At 53.1% G+C, this 20,296-nt stretch overlaps 1 protein-coding gene across 4 annotated transcripts in view; it reads left to right on the top strand.

The window, feature by feature from the left end:
- SULF2 (sulfatase 2) overlaps window positions 1–20,296 on the top strand; it is a 120,658-nt gene that overhangs the window by 71,517 nt on the left and 28,845 nt on the right. For all 4 annotated transcript variants that reach the window (XM_070486073.1, XM_044748279.2, XM_044748278.2 and 1 more), the window contains exon 4: window positions 11,020–11,171. In XM_070486073.1, the coding sequence (XP_070342174.1) occupies window positions 11,020–11,171 (152 nt within the window). The remainder of the gene's footprint in view (window positions 1–11,019; window positions 11,172–20,296) is intronic.

Genomic DNA, 20,296 nt, shown 5'->3' with positions numbered 1-20,296 from the left:
CCCCTGCCTTCAAGGGGCTGGTGTTCCAGCTGAGAAGGCATGTGATAAAGACACGTTTGTCAGGTGGTGCTAAACACTGTGGAGAAACAAAGTCAGGAGGAGAAGGAGAGCCAAGGGTGGGGAGCGGCCGTTTTAAAAGGATGGTTAGGCAGGTAACCCAATGAGGTAACATTTGAACAAATAGCTGGGAAAGGAGTAAATGGTCTGTACAGGTGTCTGAGGAAGGTGCTTGCTTCAGAAGGAAGAGCAAGAGCAAAGGTCCTGAGGCAGAAATGAGCTCCGGGGGCTGAGAGGACAGAAGGAGGCCACTGCAGCTGGAGCAGGATGGGCCAAGGCCAAGCCGGGGAGATGAGGGGAGGAAGGGGGCAGAAGACGGATCATGTGGGACCTTGCAGGCCATGACAAGGACTGTGAAATTTGGTTCAACAGAGATGCAGAGACACTGAAAGGTTCTGAGCAGAATTGTGGCTTGATCAGATTTGTGATTTAACGGAATCCTTCTGGCTACTGTGGAGGTTGGAAGGACAAGGTTCCAGCAAGGTCCAGACAAGGGAGGGTGGTGCCCCAGACCAAGCCGGTCACAGCGAGAGGTGAGAAGTGCCAGTCCTGGTCAGTTCTGAAGATGGAGCTGCTGTGACACATTGTCAGTGGCTGTGAGGGGAGAGGAGCTGGAGACCCCTCCAGTGTGTGTGACCCGAGCAGCTGGCATTTCCTGGGATGCTGGGCAAGAAGCAAGCTGAGGATGACCCGTCACGAGTCCAGCTTGAAATGCCTGTTTGGTACCAAATGAATTGACCTGAAGGGAAATATTAAGTTTGTAACAGTCCAAACGATACAGAAAAATGGCAAAACATGAGGAAGACGCACACCGACAACTTGAATTTAGAAGATGTCACGAAGGGCAAAGACCCCTTTTTGTTTTCCCCGCCTCCTTGCGTGTGCAATGGAGTGGTTGATTCCGGGAAAGATGGACTTTCCGAAGTGTTCTACTTTATTTTTCACTGACCTTTCCAAATTGCTTTGGCAAACGCTGTTTATTGTCGTTGGCACGCCTCCGCGCTCCGGCCCATCCTTGCTAATAGATGTGTGTCATGCTCAGCCGACTTCTTTGTGCAGCATAAACATCCTCCCCTGAGCTCATGGCTGGAGTCTCCGAGGGGCCTTGTCGTTTTCCGGGACGGCGGCGCATCTGGTTTCTAACGGCCATTTTCGTTTCTCCAGAGACGCGAGCCTTCATCCCCTCCTTGATAAAGGAAAGCAGGCTGCGTTTTGGGAACTCACAGTTCCTTTTTTTGGAGTTCTCACTCTGTGCCAGACGTGATCTCATGTGTGCCTGCTCCCGTTTCGTAGATGAGGTCACTGAGGCCTAGAGAGGAGCGCTCCCTTGCCCGCGGAGGCGGGGCGCGAACCCCAGCCCTCTGCCTCAGGGCACCCAGCTCTTCAGGACCACGCTGCACCCCGTCCGTCGCTGGACACCCACACGACTTTTGAACCTGTGCATCCAGCACAGGGTTTCTCAATCTCAGCATCAGGGACCCTTTAGAGTCGGATAATTCTTTGTGTGGGGCTGTCCTGTGCATTATAGGGTTTGGCAGCATCTCTGGCCTCCACCCGCTAGATCCCAGTAGCACCCCTACTCCCCCAGATGTGACAACCAAAAATGTCTCCAGACATTGCCTAGTGTCCCCTGGGGGGCAGATCGCTCCCGTTGGCCTGATACATGTCCAGTGCACTCTGTGCACAGACAGGCTGTGGGTCGACATCTCTACCACCCCCATTGTCTCCTTTCCCAACAAGCAACATTCGCTCCTGCAGATACTGTCAGAGAAATCCCTTTAAGGAAAACACTTAGTTGTCACTTCTGTAGCCCTCCTGTCCTCCCAGGAACGGTGTGAGGGTGAAGACACTCGATGGGGGCAGCTTTGCCCTGCACGGCCTGTGTGTCTCACCCAAGTCCACTGACCCGTCATCTCGTCAGCAGCTGTCACCGTGTGCCCACTCAGCCAGGGGCAAGGGGCTACAGCACCTGGCAAAGGCCCCTGCCTCATGGACCCAACAGTCTAGGCGGGGAGACAATGATACACAAGAAAACAAGCACATCTACAGGGTCATTTCGGACTGCTGAGTCTTGTGAGTATAGAAGGATGGGTGACTTTCGACAGGTGATCAGGGCCAGCTTCCCAGAGGAGGTGACATCTCATCTGCGACATGACAGAGAGAAGGAGCCTGGCCATGTGAGAAGGGGGGAGGCGAGTGTCCAAGGCAGAGGGGAGAATAGGTGCAAATGCCCGGGGGTGGCAGTGAGCTTGGCGTGTTTAGGGCTCAGGAGGCCTGGGGAGGCTGGACCGGAGTGAGCCGAGGGGCAAGTCGGGGGACGAGGGCAGAGACAGCAGGCGGGCGGGCAAGTCACTGAGTGGAATGGTGTGCCGGGTCTTGGGTTCAGAAGGGTCCTTCTGGTCGTTTGGGGGTGACTGGGTTCTGGGAAGGCAAAAAGGGAGGCAGCAAGTCCAGGTGGAGGCCATCTCAAATGAGGATGAGGAGGCCAGATTCACTTCCGTCTCTTTTTTGGACTTCCTCACTCTGACGGCCTTGCCTCTTTCGTTTGGGCTCCTGAACACTGGGTCTGAGCATCCGGGCTGCAGCTCTGGAGCAAGTTTCTCATCACAGAGTCTTCCAGAACTCCAACCCTGTTTCGGCCTTAGAGTCTGATCGAGACTCAGAGTCCCAGGGTAGAGTCCGCTTGGCCAAGCTCAGCCACACTCCCACCTCTTGCGTGGAGAAGGGCACCTTGATTGACATTTGGGACCTTTGTATTTGGGAGGACCCGGGGGTGCAGTGGCTGTGGCTTTTCAGGGGTTATCTGAAAGAATGTGTGTGCGTATTCATGCATGTGTGTCTACACTGGTATATCAGCTCCAAAATATGGGGGAAACTACCAAATCAAAACGAATAAATATCTAATGAATTATTTCTATTTGAATATAATTAATGAAATGTAGCTTGATTCAACCGGTCAACCCTGGGCTGTTTCGACTCTTCGTTATTTATCGATTGTCTCTAATGTAGGATGTGGGCGGGGGTGGTACGGGATGAACGGGTGCCCGGAGACGCCAGTGCCCTTCAAACAGCCTTGTTGACAGTTCCACCCAGATGGCCCATGATGGGGGACAGGAAGTTCCCCACAGGCGTTGGGTGCTGTCAGTCCCATTAGCTGCCATTTGCTAGGCACTTAGGGTGTGCCAGGTACCAGTTCACATTCTTACGCATGTTAGTTCCTTCACTCCGAGTGACAGCAGGCAGTGGCTTACTGTCCTCGTGGCCCACTGAGGCACAGAGGGATGAAGTCATTTGCCTGGGGTCCCGCGGTTAGGAGGTGGCAGACCCGGGTTCAAACCCAGACAGTCTGGCCACAGAGACACATTCTTGCCTGGTCTTCCATGTCGCCGGCTCCTATGTTACTGGGAGAAAAGGGAATGGCTGCCAGGAGATGCAAAACAACAGTGCCCCCCATGCCAGCCCGACCACGCTCCAGCCGGAGAGTGACCCTGGGCCTCCTGTTAGTTTCCAGCTGCTGAAGTCCCCTCTCCCCCGTACCAAAAGGATGCCTCTGGCTGCCCTCCTGTGCAGGTTTATCACCAGCTCGTCTCGGTCCCCAGTCGCCGCAAGACACAGCTTTTACAGACCACAAATGCGATTATGACAAGGCAATTTCAGTGAGATTCAGGGCTGGGAGAGAGACGAGGAGGGTCTGGGCTCCCATCAGAGTGAGTGGTTCTGCAGCAGCACTTCACTCAGACAAATGGAGAGAAAGCAGCCGCCCAGGGAGGCGGGCGTGCGGCGCTCTCCAGACGAAGAGCCGCCAGCGCGGGCCTGCAGGACCTGGAGAGCGTGATGAAGGGACCTGAGGACTGAGTCCCCTCAGCGGGCGGGGGAGAGGGTGGGCTCTGCCATCTGCCTCTGCAGGGACGCCATTCAACAAGTCAAACGGAGCAAGAAGTTGGCTAGGAAAGGGCCACTGTGATGATGAAACTATGACAGTTAGTGGGTGCTTGTTTTGCGCCGGTTCTAAGCAACATGCCCATGTTAGTTCTCACAACAGCTCCGTGTCATTATCCCCATTTTATAAAGATAAACGGAGAAACTGAGGTATTGCGATTAAACCACTCGCCCAGGGACACACAGCTTTCGATGTTGCGAAATATCTCCAAGGCTCCCTTTCATGGGAAGTGTTTTTTCCAGCATCACTTCCTCTGGAACTTCATGTTTTTCACCACAGCCACTTTTCCTCCTTTATGTCCGTGATTAAGTTCACCTTCGACTAAGCTCGTCGGCTGCTATCTGAGTCTCCCACCCGGGGAGTGTCCACATCCCCTCCGTCAGCTCCATTTCTTCTGTAACTCCATTTACGTTTGACTCAAGCTTCCATTTCAGCCTTCTAACATTTTATTTCTTTGCTGCACTCTCATCTCTGTTGGCCAGTTCTCTCCTTCGATAATCCGCTTTTGTAAAGTGTCTTGGAGATTTGTCACTGGGAGACAGGGCGGCAACACAACTACGTGCATTCCTGTCTGTGCGTGAACTGAATGCCAGATGCCCCGTGACCGGTCACCGATAGACTTTGCGAGAAGTCATGTGACTGGCCGCTGATCCTGATGTGCATGTGTTATTTACGCAACAGTCTGTGGACCAGAGAGCTTGTTGCAGAGTTTGTGCTTTAGACAATTGCAGTTAATATCCTGCGGTAGCCGGGTTTGAACCACGTTGTGGGAGACTGGCATTTAAGTAAACTGTGGAAAGTGACATTTGTGCATATGAGGACCGTGCAAAGCAAGGACTGCCTGTGTTGGCTGCTCCTGTTCTTGTTGTCATTGCCACCCTCTGTTGTGTCATCGTTGGGTCATTCTTTGCACTGCGGAGCCCCTCACTGCCCTGGCCCAGATCAGAGCCTTCTCCTTAACTGGCATCGCTTCCTCCAGCTCCCACAGGCCTGTTTTAAACCTCAGAGGGGTCCTTCACCCCACACAGGGAATTTTGTTCTCCACCAAAGGCTGGACAACTTTTCCTGCAGAGGGCTAGATAGTAAAGATTTTGGACTTGCAGCCACATGGTCCCTGTTGCAACAACCAATTCTGCAATTGTAGTGTGCGTGCGGCCAGAACGATATATAAACAAATGGGTGTGGCTTTGTGCCAGAGAAATTATTTGCAGAAACAGGTGGCAGGCTGGATTTGGCTTGGCAGACTCTGCTCCACTCTAAGCATCTCATCGTCCCTTCCTGGAGTCTTTTAATTGCAGGTGAAAGAACTTAAACTGAATTGAGCAAACAAAGCAACAATAACATAAGGAATTTATTGGTTTACATAACTCAGGGTTTCTCAACCTCGGCACTACTGACATTTTGGGCCAGATAATTCTTTGTGCAGGCAGGCTGTCCTCTGCATTATAGGATGTTTACCAGCATCCCTGGCCTCTACCCACTAGCTCCCAGTAGCACACACCCCCAGTTGTGACAACTAAAATGTCCCTATTGTCCAACGTTCCCTAATTGAGAACCAGTAATATAACTGAAAATACTAGCATTAGAGGGGGCTTCAGGTAAGAGTGGACCCAGGGACTCAAACCAGCCTCTCTCTTTATTCATCTCTCTCTCTCTATTCTTCTCTCTGTCTCTCTCTTACACACACACACACCTCAGCTGCTTTGTTCCGTGTTGCTTCACACTCAAATAGACTCTCCCCTCTTGGTGGCAAGATGGCTGCCAGCAGCTTCAAGCTTATGTCCCACCAGCTTCAAGCCCTATGGAAGAATTTCTCTTTTCCGGTAGCTCCCTGAGAATCGCAGGGCTGACTCTCATTGGCCCAGCGTGGGTTACACGCCTATCCCTGAACCAACGGCAGTAGCCAAGGGAAGGCAGTGCTCTGATTGGTCAGGCTGAGATTATGCATGCAGCCCTAAACTCAGGACTTAAGAGCCCATGTGTACTTAAGTAAGGAAGTGGTGGTACCCAAAAGACCACATTCGGGACCAGGCAGGAAAAACAAAAGTCTCCCCTGCCAGGTGTAAATTTCCACCCGGTGCCAGGCACGTGGGAGGCAGTAAGTGCCCCATCCTTTCCACTGACGCCAGCCCTGCTTCCTCGGAGCGGCTGTCAGCCGGCACATTGTCAATGGCCCTTCCTGGCCTGGTATTAATTCCTTTCAATCTGCCTGCCAGGTTGTTCCACCCCCGGAGCGGACCCCATTTGCTCTTCCTCATGCACCGTCCCAGCCACGAAGGCTCAGTGACTCCAGGCTCTAGCCACGACATGGGCTGTATTTTTAATCTTGATTTTAACTCCAGCTCATTCTCCTGGTTGTATCTCCCAGCCCCGGAGCCCTGGGGCCCATGCTAATTTGTTTCTCCCACCTCAACTGGTGCCGGAGTAACCATTTTTAAAACTACCTTGGGGAAATCTAATCAAATGAGAGCAAAATCTAATTTGGCACTAAAAGTCTTTGACTGAAGCCCTGTTTTCTAGGGCCTTGTGGAGCTCGAATAATAAACTCTTTCTGGATGTTTTAAGCGTTGGTGGTGAGAGAGGAGAGAGATGTAAAAGAGGAGATTCTAGCAGAGGAAATAGCTCCTGACGCTTTGACACCCGTGGCATCGGACGACAATGAGCAGGGGGGCTTCCAAAGGCACCCACTTCCCACCCCCAAGAAATAGTTCTCCTGCCAGCCAGGCCAAGAAGTCAGCCTCTTTAGCATTCCAGGCTGCACGTTTATCAGAAAGACCTTGGCCCAAATCTTCAGGGAAAAAGCAGTAGGATCATCAGCCGGGGGCTGGGGAGACCCCAGTTCCCCAGTGGGGAATTCAGTGGGCCCCTTTCTCCGGCTTTCATTCAAAACAGTGAAGTTCTGTGCTGCTTAAATCACTTGTGGTCCTAGGTTCCTTTCACAATGTGTCAGAAGCCGTGGACCTGTTTCCAGGCAAATGCACACAAAATGCAAAATCTGGTGTGTTGCATTTCAGGGGACATGTGGCCCCCTTCAGGTTTCCCTGTCGTGCTTTCTGTTGCTTCTCCTCAATGTGGCCTCCAGGATCCTCATGATCTGGCCCTTCTACCTTATGTTGTCCTCTCTTCTCTCCCTCGCTGGCCTCCTTGGGCTCCTCAGATGCCCCCAAGTTTGTTCCTGCCTCAGGACCTTTGCATTGCTATTCCCTCTGCCTGGAGCAGTTTTCCTTGTGTTGCCCTGTTCCCTCTGACTCGTTCTCATCCCTCTGAGGCCTCCTCTGACTGCTTGGCCCAGTGGTGCCTCTAGTGGTCCATGTCTGGTCACTTTGTCGCATCATCATCCTGTATTTTCTTTATTACTGTTATCACCAACAACACCATCTTTATTTGTCACAGTACTCCCATCAGAATGTCAGCCCCATGAGGGCAGGGATCCTGTTGGTCTCATTCACTGCCGTGTTTCCAGTGCCTAGGATAGCTCCTGCATACCATCGGTGTTTAATAAATAGTTGTTGAATGGATCTATTAACTTTTACCATACCTGGGCACACTGATTTTTTATTTAGTTAGTATTTTTTTCTCAATTATTTTATTCTTTTTACTTCATTTATTTCAAAGGAAACTGTTACATCACCACCAGTATTATTTATCCTGAATGGAAAGCGTTGGGGCTCCATGAGGGGTCTTGTTAAATTTCATCCTCTTCCTTATTGAGGTTCTGAACCAATTGAGAGATAGAACTAAGGAGTCAGCAGATGGAAGCCGGAATCATGTCTTGATAAATCTGATAGAGGCCGGGTTTGAGGGCATGACTTCCTTCGGAGGGCATTTGCACTTCCGGATGCTAAGCTCCAGAGTTCAGCAGACCTCCCGCTGAGCCAGGCCCACGCCTCTCTCCTCCCCATCCCGCGAGAGCGAGCCCCCTTAGACCAGCGTTCCCTGAAGGTGGAGGAAGCACTGGGTTCTGCACGCCCAGTTTGTCCCTCCAGACCCACCAGTCGTGTGTGCTGGGGGTCAGCAGACTCCAGCCCGTGGCCAAGTCTGGCCCGCCATCTGTTTTGGTAAATAAAGTTTTATTGGGACAGAGCCGCGCCCGCTTGTCTGTGTCTCGTCTGTGACGGTTTTGACAACAGCAGCATTGAGGGCTTGCAGCAGAGACTGGCCCACAAAGCCAAGAATGTTTACTCTCTGGGCATTTACAGGACCGGTTGCCGACCCTGCTGTATGTCATTCTCCCCCGAGGAGGAAGAGCAGGAGGGAAAGGAGAGAGGCCACTATTGGCAGAGTAGAGCTCCCTACACGGGGAGAGAAGTGTCAGAGTGGAGAATAAGGTCCCTGACGTTGAGTGGATCGTGTTCCTGGACTCGATCTCCAGGGCCTTTTCGGCTCCCGCCGTGTGTGCGGTTCTTTTACTAGGAAAGGAAGGTGTGGGGCGCTGGCGGGAGTTGTTCAGATCGCAGTTTCTCAACTCCAGGCTGCCGACGTTCTGCACTGGGTGACTCTGTGGTGGGGCCGCCTAAGCCCCATCGCATGTTTCGCAGCATCCTGGCCTCTACCATTCGATGCCAGTAGCTCCTCCCACCCCACGTTGTGACAACCAGAAATGTCCGCAGACGTTGCCAGGGGTCCCCTGAGGGGCAGGAGCGCCCCTGGCTGAGCCACTGCTTCCGAGGATGGATGCCGCGCAGGGTCTGAACCCGCTGTGTTCTGAGGAAGAAAGCTGGCCTGTTCCTTTGCTGCTGCCTCGTGCTCCAGCTGGTTTCTCAGTCCTTACAGGCTGACAGCAGCCAGGGACGCGCCATCACCGTTTAACTGGGCACCCGCCACCCACTTACATTTCACTCTCTCAATATTGGATGCTCCTCGGGATGCAGAGCCAGGGCAGCCAGTCCCGCCCCCGCTCCCCACAACGCCAGGTTCCCTCCGTTTGTCTTTGCCCTGCCCTCCATGCGAAGGGAGGCCCCCAGCCTGGGCCTTGTCCTGAGACCCCTCAGGGACACTCCCTGCCTATTTTCACCCCCTCTTGGTGCCCGATCCTTCCACGAGGTGTTTCATCAGCTCCTCCCTCGGGAGCACTCCCTTCCTGGCCCTGCGTGTGGGGAGGACTGCCTGGCGGTGCCTCCCTTTACCTGCACCCTGGGGATGCAGAATCCTACTGCTCGGGTTCTGAGGGGTCTTCCCACCGCTGCACAGGGCCAGCCACCTGCCAGCTCTCCAGGAAGACCCCGGGGAGGACTCCAGCTCCACCACAGCCCCTCCTGGCCCAGGCCTCTCTTCTCCGGGCCGACAGGCCTCCAGCGCTCTCCGTGCTCTCCTGAAGGTTCCAGGTGGAGGGGCCCATCTTATCCTCCGCTGGCATCATAGCCCGGCCCCAGCCTGCTCCTTCCTCCTCTGTGGAGGTTCACCTCCCCTGTCTGTCTTCTCATCGTGGGCTCTGAACTGACACCCACTGAAGAGTCTGTCAGGCCGGTTCTAAGCCCTCTGCTGTACCATCTCTTTAACTCTTAACCCTGAACTCTCCGATTCTTGCCCTCTCGGCGGTAGGTCCAGAATGTCTTGGAGCCCCAGTGTCCTCATCGGAGAGAGAGGGCCAGCAAAGGGCCTCTGTTTCTGGAAAAACTCTCACAGGTTTTTCCATTTCATAAAAATGGCTTTACAGGTTATAATTATTTAAAATCGTACTTGCTCTTTGGGAAGAAAAAAGAACAGAAAGTATTGCGAAGAAGATCTTGTCTGTTACCTCCTCACCCACAGTCTTTCGCTGTGTCCCCGTCCGGTTGAATGCGGTTGATGCTTTTTAAGTAAGCTTCGGTGGTCGTGCACATACGCACGCGGGGAAGTACTCTGCTTCTGCGTGTCCAGCTCAGTGGAGTTTCACCAGCTGAGCCACCTGTGTCCCAGCAGAAATAGAATGAGGCCCTCGCCCGAGAAGCCTGCCACCACCCGGACCCCTTCCACTCCTCCCTGCGTCCAGAGAGAACCACTGCTCCTCCTCCCAACAGCATAGATCTGTTTGCCTATTTTTGAACTTCATATAGATGGGATCATGCAATGTGCATTCTTTCATATCTGGCTTATTTCTCTTAAATTATTAGATGGTTGGGATGCGGCCATGTTATTGAACGTGGCACTAGTTCTTTCTCGTTTCCATGTCCTATTTCATTATACAAATGTGCAGCATGTATTTATGCATCCTTTTGTGGATGGACATCTGATTGGTTTCTAGTTATTTGCCATCATGAATACTGCTGCTGTGAGCGCGTCTTGCACGTGACTCTTGGTGAACATAGGAATACAGTGCTTTTGAGTAAAAGCCAGGAGTCGAATCGCTGGGTCAGAAGGTAGGAACATGTTCAAGTTTAGCAGACACCGCCGAACTTGTGGTTGGAGCAGTTTGCAGGCCCGCCAGCAGAATGTGAGCTCCACCTGCTCTGCATCCCCACCAACACTGGGTGTTGTTCATTTTTTTAATGTTAGCCATTCTGGTCACCGTACAGTATATAGAATTCAAGGAGTCCATGAACTCAAATGAACAAAAGTTACACTTTTATATTTTCATTGACCACAACTGAAACTTAGCATTTGCATCAGTTATGAACACAGGCTCCAAACCACAGCAGCTCAGCAGAGTCTGTAACTCTGTCATGCATAGAAATCACCGAGATTTTAATTGCAAATACTGCAGAGTATTTCCACTCATCACTACTTTGAAATTATCACCTTCTTCAAGGTCTTGCTTTTCATGTCTTAATAAAAACAAAAAAAAGGACACATTACTATATGGCAAGTTCTTCTAATATTTTAATAACTATATTTTGAGATCATCAGTTTTCTCTGTAATTCTCTGTATTTTATTTTATACACGTGAGGACAGTTGAGAAGGAGATCCTAGGCGTCACTTGCTTGCAGGGGGCTCCGTGGCCCCGGGGATGGTGTGTGCGGGCCTTGGGCACATGATGGCTGAGTGATGAGTAGAGGACGCCTTGGCCCCTGCTTTCTCACCTCGGGTCCTTCTTCCCCTCCAGCTTTCTTCGGGAAGTACCTGAATGAGTACAATGGCTCCTACGTGCCGCCTGGCTGGAAGGAGTGGGTCGGCCTCCTTAAAAACTCCCGCTTTTATAACTACACGCTCTGCCGGAACGGGGTGAAGGAGAAGCACGGCTCCGAGTACTCCAAGGTGAGTCCGCCCTTCCCGGCCGGGGGCAGGCGGGCGCTCAGCAGGTAGGAGCACGAGCCCTGCTACCTGGGTTCGGATCCTGACACTTCCTGACAAGTGCGACCCTCAGCCGCTTACTCACATCCTCTGCTTCTCGGTTTTTTCATCTCTCAAATAATAGTCTGTTTCTGGGGATATTGTGTTTTAACAGTCGGCTGACGCAGAATATTCTTATAGAAAGTGTATAGGTCAATGAATTTTCACAAGCCGAAGACACATGTTACCAGCACCCAGGTAGGTCACGGAGCAGAATGTCACCACCCCCTCTGAAGGCCCCTCCTGTGACTCCTTCCACCAGCTCCCCTCCTGCAAGGATAACCATGGCTCAGCCTTCCAGCTTCGTGGATTAATTCTGTATCGGCTTCTCTCGCTGTATTTTGCTTCCTTGGCGCTGTGTTGAGATTCTTCCGTGCTGTTACGTGTCGGTGTAGATCCTTCAGTCTTGAGCCTTCATTGTGGACCGTGCCACAGTTTATTTGTTTGTTCCCCATGTCGTAATTTTTCTAGTTCCAATTTGCTTAATTGATAGAAGGTAAAGTGCACAGATCTTACGTGGACGCCTCAGGGAGTTTTCACCTGTGTGCGCGTCTGTTTAACCAGCGCCCAGATCGAGCTTTAGCGCAGGTCCGGCCTCCAGAAGGCTCCCTCGTACACCTTTCCAGTCAAAACCCCCACCCACAGGCAACCCCCATTCTGACCTCTGTCACCGTGGATTGGTTTTGCCTGTTCTAGAACGTCACATAAATGGAGTCATATAGTGCATGTTCTTTGGTGCCTGGCTTTTTTCGCCCGGCGTGACGGCCATGAGATTCAGCCGTGTGGTTGTGTGCATCAGCGCTGTGCACTTTCTGTTGCTGCATAGGATTCTGTTGTATAGGTGCCAGGTGTTTGTCCGTTCGGTGACTGCTGGACACCCTGGCTGTCTCCAGTTTGGGCCTGTTATGAATTAAGCTGCTGTGAACATCTTTATGCTTGTCGTTTGGCTGCGTACCTGGGACATAGGATATGTTACGTGGTTGAGCCAGTTTACACTCCAGCCAGAGGCGTGTAAGGGTTCCAGTTGCTCTATTTTCCCTGTCAACACTGGTGTTGCCCTCTTTGTTGCAGCTGTTTTGCTGGGGGTGGAGTGTATCTCATTGCAGTTTCACCACAAAGGTGTCTGAGGATCACGGGAGCTGACCACGTGGAGCTTCAGCAGAGCCCCGTACACACAGTAAACGCATCTCAGCTCGGAGCGGGCGGCGAACTTCCTCTGTGAAGGGCCGGATACTAAATATTTCACGCTTTACGAGCCATACCGTCCCTGTGGCAGCTGCTCAAGTCAGCCATTGGGGTGCAAAAGCAGCCATAGGTGATACGGAAACAAGCATGGCTGTGTGCTGATAAAACTTTATTTACAAAGACAAACAGTGGGCCCATTGTGGCCCACGGGCTGTAGTTTGCTGACCCTTGACTTAGATGATGATGATAAGGAGGAGGAAGAGGAGAGACTGACAGTGGTGTTTCATCCAAACTTTCCATTAAAAAAAAATCTGGAGACTAACAAATATTCCTGCCCCATCTAAATCTTCAAAGTCAGCTCGGGCATACCCCCACAGCTGGTACATTCTTTCTCAGATTGTCAGACCCATCCCTCTCTCTTCCCCACTCCCACTAGCCCTGGGCTTGGCTTGCTGTCATAACCAGGGTTCTCTGGGTTAGTGTGACAGTTCATTAGGGCTGCCCTCTCCAGTTCATCTCTCTCTGAATTGCTACACAAGGCCCCTCAGCAGAAATCACGAGGGGACAGGCAGTCACACAAACAGGATAGCAAGCTGGGAGTAGGTGAGACAGTAGGGAGTGGTGGGGACTATGGAGAATGTGTCTGAAAGGGGGCAGCAAATTCTCAGATCGGGCCTGTTGGTCTCATGTAGACATGGGCCCAAGATGGCCAGGTTTTCTGATTTTTCAACAGAAACCACACATTTGTACATCTTCTCCTGTGAAATTTCGTGATTTTTAAATATTGGTAATTAATTCAGACTTTTTGAAAATTCTACATGAATCAAGGTTGCCTGAGGGCCAGGCCTGACCCTCGGGTCTGCAGCCTTCGCACCCCATTGCGCTGTTTCGCCCGCCGCCCTGCAGCGGCTGTGCAGGGAGCTTCCCTCTGGGAGTCCGTGGACTTGGGGGAACGTCGATGGTGTTATTCACTCATTCCCTCAACAAGCGTTGATTCCTGTGCCAGGCGCTGGGTACCCAAGGGGGAACAAAGGCAGACCCAGGTGCGAACCTCGTGGAGCTCTGTCTGGCACGTGGAGGCGCGTTGTAAACTGTGAAGTGATGGCACTCTGTGCACGCGCACACACACATCAGCCCTGCCTCCTCTGTTTTGTCATCCCCAGTAGGAGCCATTTCAACCAGACGGGCTTTGTCGGTTATTACAACTGTCTCCAAATCTTTACTAGTGCTGTCCTGCCCTGAATCTATCCAAGTCGTATGCATCTTCTCTTCCATGAAGGCTTCCCGGAGTGCCTTAAACTACAAGATTTATTCTTTCTTGAATCAGACTGGCCTCTTTCAGTTTGTGAACAGAAACTCAACTCAACATGGCTCCCTTGAAAAGGAAACATAGTAGCCTTCTTAACTGATCCAGCAGTGATGGCATCAGACATGGCTGGATCCAGGGGCTCAAACTAAATCTCCAGGCACTGGTTTCTCTCTCCTCTAAGCTCTGCTGTCTTCTCTTGGCCCCATTCACAGACTCCTTCGCCCCTGCCCTCGCCCCACCCTTGAGCCAGACCCTGGACCATGGGCTGAGAATAGAGCCCCAACTAACAGGGGAGCGTTTCCACCGGAAGAAGCTGACTAGATGCTCAACAGCCTAAAGATACCCTCTCCTGCTCCCCTTCTGGAAGCACTGGCACCTTTGGGGGTCCCTCCCTCCTGCCTTTGCCAGGTGACCACCACTGCTGTGTCCCCTTACTCAGTCTGATCGCCCCAGCCGCAGTGGCAGGAACCATGTGCCATCACCTGGGCAGCGCCCTCTCCCCCAACTCTGTGTCTCACTCTGCACATAGTAGGCCTCTCTGGCCTCCCAAGAGAATTAATTCCAAAGTCCTGGTGGGGGGTTCAGCAAGCCTGCTGGACTCCTTGGAAATAGAAATTATAGTTTCTTGGGGCCAAACATGCTGTTTCTCTCCCCCCAACCTCAGCAAAGCAGGTTCTCCAATACCTAGAAAAATCCGCCTGCTCCTTGTTGAAATTCTTCGCGTGTCCACGCCTGGTCTCAGAGCAGCCCGATAATGGAGTTACCCCGGGTACACGGAGTGCCCTCGGGACTGAGGAGGGGGATGTGGCAGGGCTGCTGTTTGGCCCCATTTCCACCACGCGCACATCTCCCCCTGTGAATGAGAGGAGCCCCCGTGACAGGTGGTAGGATTCCTGGGCCCCCTGTTACCGGAGGCCTGGGAACGGAGGGATGGGGGCCCCCTCTGGAGTCAGCTGGCTCAGGTCCAGAGTTCAAGTCCCGAGGGTGGCAGTGGGCATTGGGAGCCGCACCATCGGGAGGGAGCAGGAGTAAGCTCAGGTTTCCAGCCGAGGCAGAGCCGGGAGCCCGTGCACTGGCCCCGCAGTCTGGGAGGTAAGTTGCCTCTCCCAAGGCAGCGTCCTCGCTGGCCTCAGGGGCCTCGGTGGGCGGCCCAGGTGGGGAGGAAGTGGTGGCCCTTCCAAAGCCCCCCTTGAAAGGCCCTCTGAGGACTCTGTCTCGAGTCACTAATCCCAGAGGTGGGCAGGTGCCACAGACAGGGTCCTGCTGGCAGGGTGGAAAGAGAGGCAGTGATGGAGCAAAGAATGACGTAGAGCAAGTATTGATGGCGGAGAGGGTCGGAGAAGGCAGAACAGGTGGCAGCGGGGGGACAGGAAGGACCTAGGGTCGGGTCACGGAAAGGGGCTTCCAGGTGGGGTGGGAGAAGAGGCGCAGGTGGTGGGGAGGCTCTGAGGAACGGCGGTCTCCGTGCACCCATGCGCCCACCCTCTGGCCCAGCATTGGCACTTGTCTCTGTTCTGGAGAAACCTCCCTCGGTGCAGGAGGGGGCGTGGCTGAGCTGTTGGTTGCAGCTTTGTTTGTTTTTGAAAGAAACCAACAAAGAAACCCACCAATGCAGGAAATGACTAAATGACCGTGAAGCATCCTTCCCCTGGAGGATTCTGGAAAAAGACAAGGGGGTCTGCCTGTAAAGCCATCAGAATGGCTTAGGACATAAGACTGAGTGGAAAGAGTGGGTTGCAGAACTCGTCCTGGTCCCTGCTCAGATGCCACCTTCCTGGACCACCCTGCCTCCCTCCGTCCACTGATCACCACTGATGCTCTGACCTGTGTCTGTCATGGATTCCTTGGTTAATTGTCTGCCTCCTCCCACTGGAATACAGGCCCACGAAGGCAGGAATGTTCATCTGTCTTGTCACTGCTCTGCACGTTGGGTGAATGAATGAAGACGCACAGTGCGGTATAATGAATGTAAGAAGGTGCATAAAGCAATGCTCTGACATATGCAAGACCAGAAAGAGACTTCCTGGGAGGGGACAGAAGGGCCGAGATTGGGAGCGGGGGGAGGCGTAATGAAAGGGAACTGCAGCTTTGTTTCCCCCATTTTCATTTTCACAAGGAGATGCAGGTGTGTGATTCTTGAGGAACGATGACTGACACTCAGTTAGACGGATCGTGCTTCAGACACTGTCGGAATCATTTTACGTGAAGTGAGCCATGCATTTCCCACCACTGCCTGTGAGGTGTATGCTGTTACTGTTCCCAACCGGCAGATGAGGAAACTGAGGCACAGAGAGGCTAAGAAGCTAGGCCACACAGCTAGGAAGTGGTAAAGCAGGGTTGGAACCCAGGCCATCTGCCTCAAAAATCTATTCTCTAAACTGTGGTCCTTGGGCCCAGTCCTGCCCGCCCACTATTCTTGTACAACCCTTGAGCTTAGAATGGTTTTTACATTTCTAACGAGTTGAAAAAAAATCAGGAGAAGAGCAGTTTTCATGACGTGAAAATTACATGAAATTCAAGTTTTAGTGTGCACAAAGTTTTATTGGAGCACAGATGTGCCCGCTCATTGACACAGCGGCTGCTTCCACGCTACAGTGGCTGAGATGGGTGGTTGTAACTGAGCCGTCTGGCCTGGAAGCCTCAGATATTTCCTCTCTGGCCCTTTACAGAAAAGGTTTGTTGACACACAGTGTGAACCACAGTATACTCCTCTCATTAATAGTTTTGTTTGTTTGTGGGGGAAAAAAGATGGATCAGACAAAAAACATGAAGGCCTGAGCTGGAGCTCTGAGCTTGTTGGTCTAGTGAGCTCAGTTTCTGCATCTGTAAAATGGGTACAGCGTCTGCTTCTCAAAGTTGCTCTGAAGGTCAGTTTGGCGAACGTTGGACAGGAGTGAGGCCAGTGTTCCCTGTGGTTCTCTCGGTGCAGGCTCCCTGCTCCGTGCTTTCTTCACTTAGCGAGTCCCTGTCCAGTGTCCCATCACCATCTGAAGAAGGGACTGTTGTTGGGCCCATTTTTAGATGCAGAAAAACGAGTGTTTCGCCCACAGCTAGCAGGCGATGAAGCTGGAATTTGAACCCAGTGTTTCTGACTCTGCTTCATGAATTATGATTGCTCCTTAAAGGGGGGTGAATCTCTTAAACACAGACTGGTGTAGACACCTCCTGGGGTGAGGCTCAGCATCGTGATCAGGAACGAACGTTAGACAAACCTGATGCCCGGGAAGCCGATGGATCAGAAAGGAGACCCTCTGTTACGCAAGGCTGACTCGCCAAGTGAAGAGAATACCAAGAGGTGGGCTTGGGGGCCGCCCCTGGGCTGGAGTCAACCTCCCCTCCTTGCCTCCCACCCCCCACGCTCCCCAGGTCTCAGGGAGCAGAGCCCTTAGTTTCTGGGCACGGCCTGACAGCAGCCCGATGGAGCCCACATGGGGCTCCCCCAGCTGCAAATTTAACTAGGCCTGGGAGCCCAGAGACTCCAGTTTGGGGAGATGCCCTATGAGATGGGGGGTGACCTGGCTTATGTCACCCAAGTTCAAACAGGAGGCAGAAAAGTCGGGTTCTAGGGGGCGAAAGTGTGAGCAGCTCCCCGTGGCACCCACCTGACGGGACGGGTTTCTCCCAGCACCTGGGTCCACACGGGCAGAGGAGCTTCCCGTCCCGTCAGCCGCGGCCCCCTCTTGTCGCTCTGTCCCCCCTCACCCCGAGGCCGCTGGAGGGTCCTAAGTGAGCGAGGTCGTCCCCTCCCTCCCAGTTCTCCTGCCTCCCTCTCAGCTCACTCATGGGAATGCTCTTCCACGCGCTGCACAGGACCGTGAGTGCCATGGGGACAGGGACCAGCGACCACTCCCCTGACCCTTAACAGGAGCCTGGCACCTGGGAACAGGCAGCCACAGGCATTTAATTGAGCGCATGAGTAGTCGCTTCAGCAACTCAGAAACGGGGGCAAAGGCCAGCCAGAGGCATGGCGGGGAGGCCGTGTGCCAGCCCTGTCCCCGAGCTCCCCGGTCCCCAAGAACACCCACACCCTGCACCCCACATGCCCTCCCGGTTCCCTCCCGAGAAATCCTGTTGCCAAATGACTCCTTGGGGAAAAGGGCACTTTTGCTCAGAGCCACAGGCTGGCAGCCTCCTCAGATGCACCGCGGCCCCTCTTGGCTCACTCATCAAAGGAAGCCAGCGGAGGTGAGGATGGAGAGGGCGGCGGGGACGCACCCTGTCGGCACCAGGCAGGGCAGCCTCACCCCTGGCCGTCTCCCAGCTGTGGCTGCTAAGCTCCAGGCTGGAGCAAAGTCCCCGGAACCCTGACACTACCACCGACCTGCCCGGGTGTGGCCAGGAGTGTGCCAGGGGAAAGCCTAGCTCCTGATGGCCCAGGTGTGCCACCTCGCCTTGGATGGGGCAGCAGGCCCTGCCCAGGGCTGGAGGGAGGCAGAGGGCTGACTCCTTCATAGTCTATCAGCCCATTTCTGGGTTCTGGAAAATTCACCATTCAGCCTGGGTGATCCTCCCACCCATCTCACCCTTCTGTTAATGACTCTGAGTGTCTAATTCTGTCCTCATGGCTGACCCCAAGCCCCCAGCGCGGCTGGTCTAGAACTCAGCTCAGCGCTCTGCCCTCACCCAGGCGCTCTCTTTCCCCTGGAGCCCGATCCCTGTACCTTTCACCCAAACCAGAAACCAGCAGTGGGGGCCTGATGCCCCCTCTCCCGCACCCACACGTCTACTCAAGGACACCTCTTAGCTATCAGGTCTGCTCCCAGCCGCCACTGGACAATGCCATCACCACCCTGGCCCAGGCCCCCTTGTCCCTCACTCTGACACCTGGACTCAGCTCAAGTACTGTGGCCAGAGGGATGGCGTGATCCCATTGGCCAGCCCAGCCTCGCTGCCCATGCCTGGAGTCAGGGTGGTGTGGTCCCCCCCAATCTACATGGATGGAAGTGGGGGCGAGGAGTACAGGCACAAGTGTCAGGTGTTATTGCCAACGCCAGGACACAGCCAGCAGGGATCAGCAAAGGCTTAGCAGAGGAGTGGCTTTGAGGAGGACCCAGAAGGGCAGATGGCTCTTAGACGTACAGAAAATCTGCCACCCAAACAGCTGTGATACTCGTCGACTCTTACAGAGAACTGGCAGGGCACAGGGCACCGTGTCAAGAGCTTTGTGTCTCAGTCCTGGAAACCCTCACGCCAGCCTGGAGAGGCGGGCTCGGTGATCCCCGACACGCGCTTCCAACACGCAGCATCACAGAGACTGCAGGCGCCCCTGCGTTCCCTCCCGGGTCCCCCTCCCGTCCCTGCTGCCCCCTCTCTGGGAGGTAGCCAGTATCCTGAATTTGGTGTTTATCATTCCCACGCGTGCCTTTATTCTTTTATTCCACATGCAGACACCTCGAACAACATGTACTATCGTTCTGTGTGTTTTTAGACTTTGTATCAATGGTGTTGCATCCCACATACCCTCTCTAACTGGCTTTTCTCGCCCCATGTCACGTCTGTAAGATTTGCCCACATCCATCTGTGTAGCTGTCATTTATTCTTTTGCACTGCTGTGTCATCACCTTGAATGTCCTCTCCAGGGAATAGATGTGAAGGGTGGCTTTGAAAAAAACAAGTTAAATCGTGGCCAAACGGGCCTGTAGTTCCAAAGTCGAGGAGTGGAGACGGGTTTATTGGGAAGAGCAGCAGCCCTTTGTAAGCTGGTGGCTCCCACGGCGTTCTCGCTGCCATGTCCTGCTTCGTCCCCTAGAACACGGCTGCTGACCTCCTGTCCGCTCCGGACCCCTCCCCTGCACCTGAGAGCTTTGCACCATTTTTAGATCCCCCGTCAGTTACTGTCGTCATTTTAAGAGCCTTTCTAACACCTTTAGGCCACAGCTACAGCAGCAGCTCTTCGATTTATATAAGATATAATATTATTCTTATGTGATAGGTTCTACACAGCCCCCTTAAAAAACCCTTTTTACTCCCAAAATTAATCATAAAAAGTATTCAAGGAAAAGCACGTAAAGCAGCAGGTGACCTTCCCTCCTTCTCTCCCCGTATCTCCGTCCTCAATTAGCACTTTGATATCTGTCCTTCTGGATCCTTCTCTGGTGCTCAAACGCCTGTGGAGTTAGTGGTTTGGCTTCTCCGCTCCACCCTGCCTCCCTCCCTTCTCCACAAAAAGATAGAGTCTCCCTGGGTTTGACTCTGTAGCTGCCCTTTCCCTTAACAGTGTGTCCTGGACAACTTCCGCCTCGGCAACGGTAGAGCTCCTGCCCTTTGAATGTCTGCACAGCATGAAAGCGATTTCAGTCCGTTGGTCCTCTCCCTCTCGCTGGTCGCTGCGATGTGTTTCTGCTCTATCAACACTCTGCGGTGACCGTCCTCGTGCGTGTAGGTCGAGTGTGTCCATGTCCCTGAAGGTGTGTCTGTAGATGCCCGGGGACACCAGCAGTATGTATGTGTGCCATACTGTTCCCTTCAGAGTAGAAGCTGGAGCCACTTCTTCACCTTTTTTTTCTCTAAAATAATCTCTTTTTTTTGAAAGGGATCATTTTGGACACAGGTGCTT

The sequence above is a fragment of the Equus asinus genome, chromosome 15 (genome assembly GCF_041296235.1).
Source record: "Equus asinus isolate D_3611 breed Donkey chromosome 15, EquAss-T2T_v2, whole genome shotgun sequence".
NCBI classification, from domain to species: domain Eukaryota; kingdom Metazoa; phylum Chordata; class Mammalia; order Perissodactyla; family Equidae; genus Equus; species Equus asinus.
The sequence above is the reverse complement of the archived record's forward strand: the minus strand, read 5'-3'. Positions and strand labels throughout refer to the sequence as shown.